The 2751-nt window shown below is 43.8% G+C and overlaps 1 protein-coding gene across 1 annotated transcript; it reads right to left on the bottom strand.

Annotated features, from left to right (window-relative positions):
* Positions 1–711: 711 nt before the first annotated feature.
* Positions 712–2207, bottom strand: LOC108354960 (pinin-like). The gene is made up of 4 exons (XM_017606136.1): positions 2092–2207; positions 1664–1877; positions 1153–1291; positions 712–1001 (listed from the first exon to the last, which is right to left on the bottom strand). Exons 1-4 carry the CDS (start codon positions 2205–2207, stop codon positions 712–714), a joined length of 759 nt encoding a protein of 252 aa, XP_017461625.1.
* Positions 2208–2751: the final 544 nt, after the last annotated feature.

Raw genomic sequence — 2751 nt, 5'->3', positions numbered from 1 at the left:
CCCCCTAAGCCATTTTACCAACAATTTCCCAATTTGCCAGTGGAATCAATGTGCAAGTTCATCAGCGACGCCTTCTCCGTTAGAGCCGAGTGCCGCCAGTGGCTGGAGTGCTCACAGCTGCAGATTATTGAACACCTGTGCCAGGGACAGCCGCTTCTCCTGCCCTACGATGCCGACGCCAATTACGAGCCCTGTCTGAAGGGCGGCAAACGAGCCCACTGGGCGGCGGTCACCGGGTTTGTGCTCACTCTGAAGGGAGACGCAGCAAAGGAGTGCCTGGATTGCATAGACTCCGCCACCTACTGTACAGTGGTCCCACTGGCTAACAACCTTCACTCGCTGATTCAAATTGACCCGGAGAAGATTGCCACAGGTAACACAGGTGCCACTGCTCAACTGTGCCAGAGCCTGCTCTCTAAAAGCCAGCTGTACGTCTACGCCCGTCAGGGAAAGAGCAAGCGAATTCAGATCTGGGACTTCACCGGGCTGTGCTCGAGTAATCGCAACCTGAGCCAGGTGAGCGACAAAATACTGGACGACCCGGAACGAGTGCGAATGGTCTACCCGGACAAGGGCGACCTGACGATGTCACTGGCAAATCAATTTATACTCGTCTACAAGTGATGCTATGTATTATGAAGGTGAATGAATGCGGTGTACAGTAGCGTGGAAGTGTTGTGGATAATGATGGTACGGGAATAAATGTTCTTTCTACAACTCCATTAACTGATCGGCCGACTGATCTTCCTCTTTCAGCTCTTCGCCCGCGGTGTCTACGGTCTCTGATGAAGTGGTGGCTGTCTCGTCGTTGTTATTTTGGACGTTGTTGTTGTTGTTTGTGTCCATCTTCTCATCAGCTGCTTCAGGAGGCTTTTCTAATGAGTTACCATTTTCATTGCTTTCATTTGCTTTTGTTTGTTCAATTTGGCACTCAACCTTGTATTGCTCTTCGATTTCTTTAAGTTCTTTTTGAATTTTCGCTCGCTTCTCAGCAAAAATAACTAATGTGAGGAAAGAGTTAACATTAGAAAAATTGGGCAAATATGTAATTTTGTTATCTCTTACTTCGATATTTGTCCTTCGTTTGCTGTAGTCTCTTTTGAGTTTCACTATTGTGCTTCTTGGGCAAGNTGTAATTTTGTTATCTCTTACTTCGATATTTGTCCTTCGTTTGCTGTAGTCTCTTTTGAGTTTCACTATTGTGCTTCTTGGGCAAGAAGAAAATACTCGGCTTGGATTTTGTTTCAATGAAGCTGCCCAATGTGAGTTGTGATTTTTCCCATTCTTTATGCTGATAGGTAAATTATTGTCATTAGAAATGTAAAAGTTGTAGATTATTTTCACTCACCAGTTCAACTTTTTGTATTTTTTGTTCTAGACACCTCAGCTGGACTCGCTTAATTTTTCGTTGTTCAAACAGCTCTTTCCTTTCTCTAATGGAAGCTTCTCTTTCTTCTTCAGCAGCTTGATCTAGTTTCTTTTCAATTTCTTGCCGTTTCTACAAACGATTTTTATTAGCAAATGACTACTAAAGGCGATGCGATTCATCAAACCTACTTTAGCTACTCTGCCAAAGGAAACTTCAAGCTTGAAATGATAACTCAGTTTCATTCTAAACGTAAATGTTCCCTTTGGAAGAATAACTATAAAAAATGTTACATACCGTATCCTTTCGTTGTGATTCTTCTGCTTTGAACTTTTCCAGCGTGCCTAGAATAAGTCCAAACATGCGTTTATTGCGAGAAAGCGACTTTTTGTCTTTCTTTTGCTCTTCCAACACTTGATTCCGTTGTTTGTCATCCCACGAGGTGGTCATTATTTGAGACTGTAGAGACCGTTTTGCCGTCGGTGAATCTTCGTCGTCATCAAACTCATTTCTAAAGAGAATAAACAATGATGTTAGCCAAAAGTCAACAAGATTATACAGTTACACTTCTACCTTCTTTTGATAGTACTGGAAGGCCTTCTGGAATTAAAATCTCCATTTAATGGACGCAGCCTATTCTTGGCGTTTATAAAATCGAGGCTTGCTCGGCTGAAAGAGAAACGTCAGACGTTAAGCGGACTTTGCGGCTTTGTCTCTCCACTTACCTGGGATCTTTCCCTGTCACCTTGCGTATGCTGGAGTCAATGTCGTTGAGTGATTTGCGAACTGATGCGAACTCATCTTCCAAATTAGTGTACAGACTAGCCATTGGTTTTGCCATCTTGGAAATGTGACTTTGTGTTGACAATGTGGATTCTTTCTTCCTGCGGGGCTTCGGAATGGAACAGTCCCTGCCAAGAGCAAACACCGACATCTGCCGCAAATGGTGATGCTCTCTACGACCGGCCCCATCGATCGCAGCGACAAAAACACGTGCCAATTTTGTTGCCTTCTTTCTTTTCTCAGCCAGAGTTTTTAAATCCTTAGATACTGGATTTTCAAATTATTCTTGCTCTATTTCCGTTCTACAGAATCCGAAGGAAAAATGGCTGATTTTCTTGAGCAGCAAATGGCCGCCATTGAGGAGTACCAACCTGAGAAGGCTCAAGATGAGTTCAAGCCGGTCCTCTCCAAGAAGGCGAAACGTAAGTGCTAAATTGCTAAATTGTGCAGCTTCAAGAACTAATTGATTGACTATCGCCGATCCAGGAAACAAGCGAAAGGCCGATGAAATGGACGTGGACGAAGGGACTCACTCTACCCAAAAGCGTAATGCCGTTCTGCCCAAGTTTAAGCCAGTTGATGTTGAAAGCTTAGCAGTAAGT

The sequence above is a fragment of the Rhagoletis zephyria genome, unplaced genomic scaffold (genome assembly GCF_001687245.7).
Source record: "Rhagoletis zephyria isolate East Lansing unplaced genomic scaffold, Rhagoletis_zephyria_1.1 Rzeph_scaffold_41020, whole genome shotgun sequence".
NCBI lineage: Eukaryota > Metazoa > Arthropoda > Insecta > Diptera > Tephritidae > Rhagoletis > Rhagoletis zephyria.
Note: the sequence above shows the minus strand (reverse complement) of the source record. Positions and strands in the feature narration are given on the sequence as shown.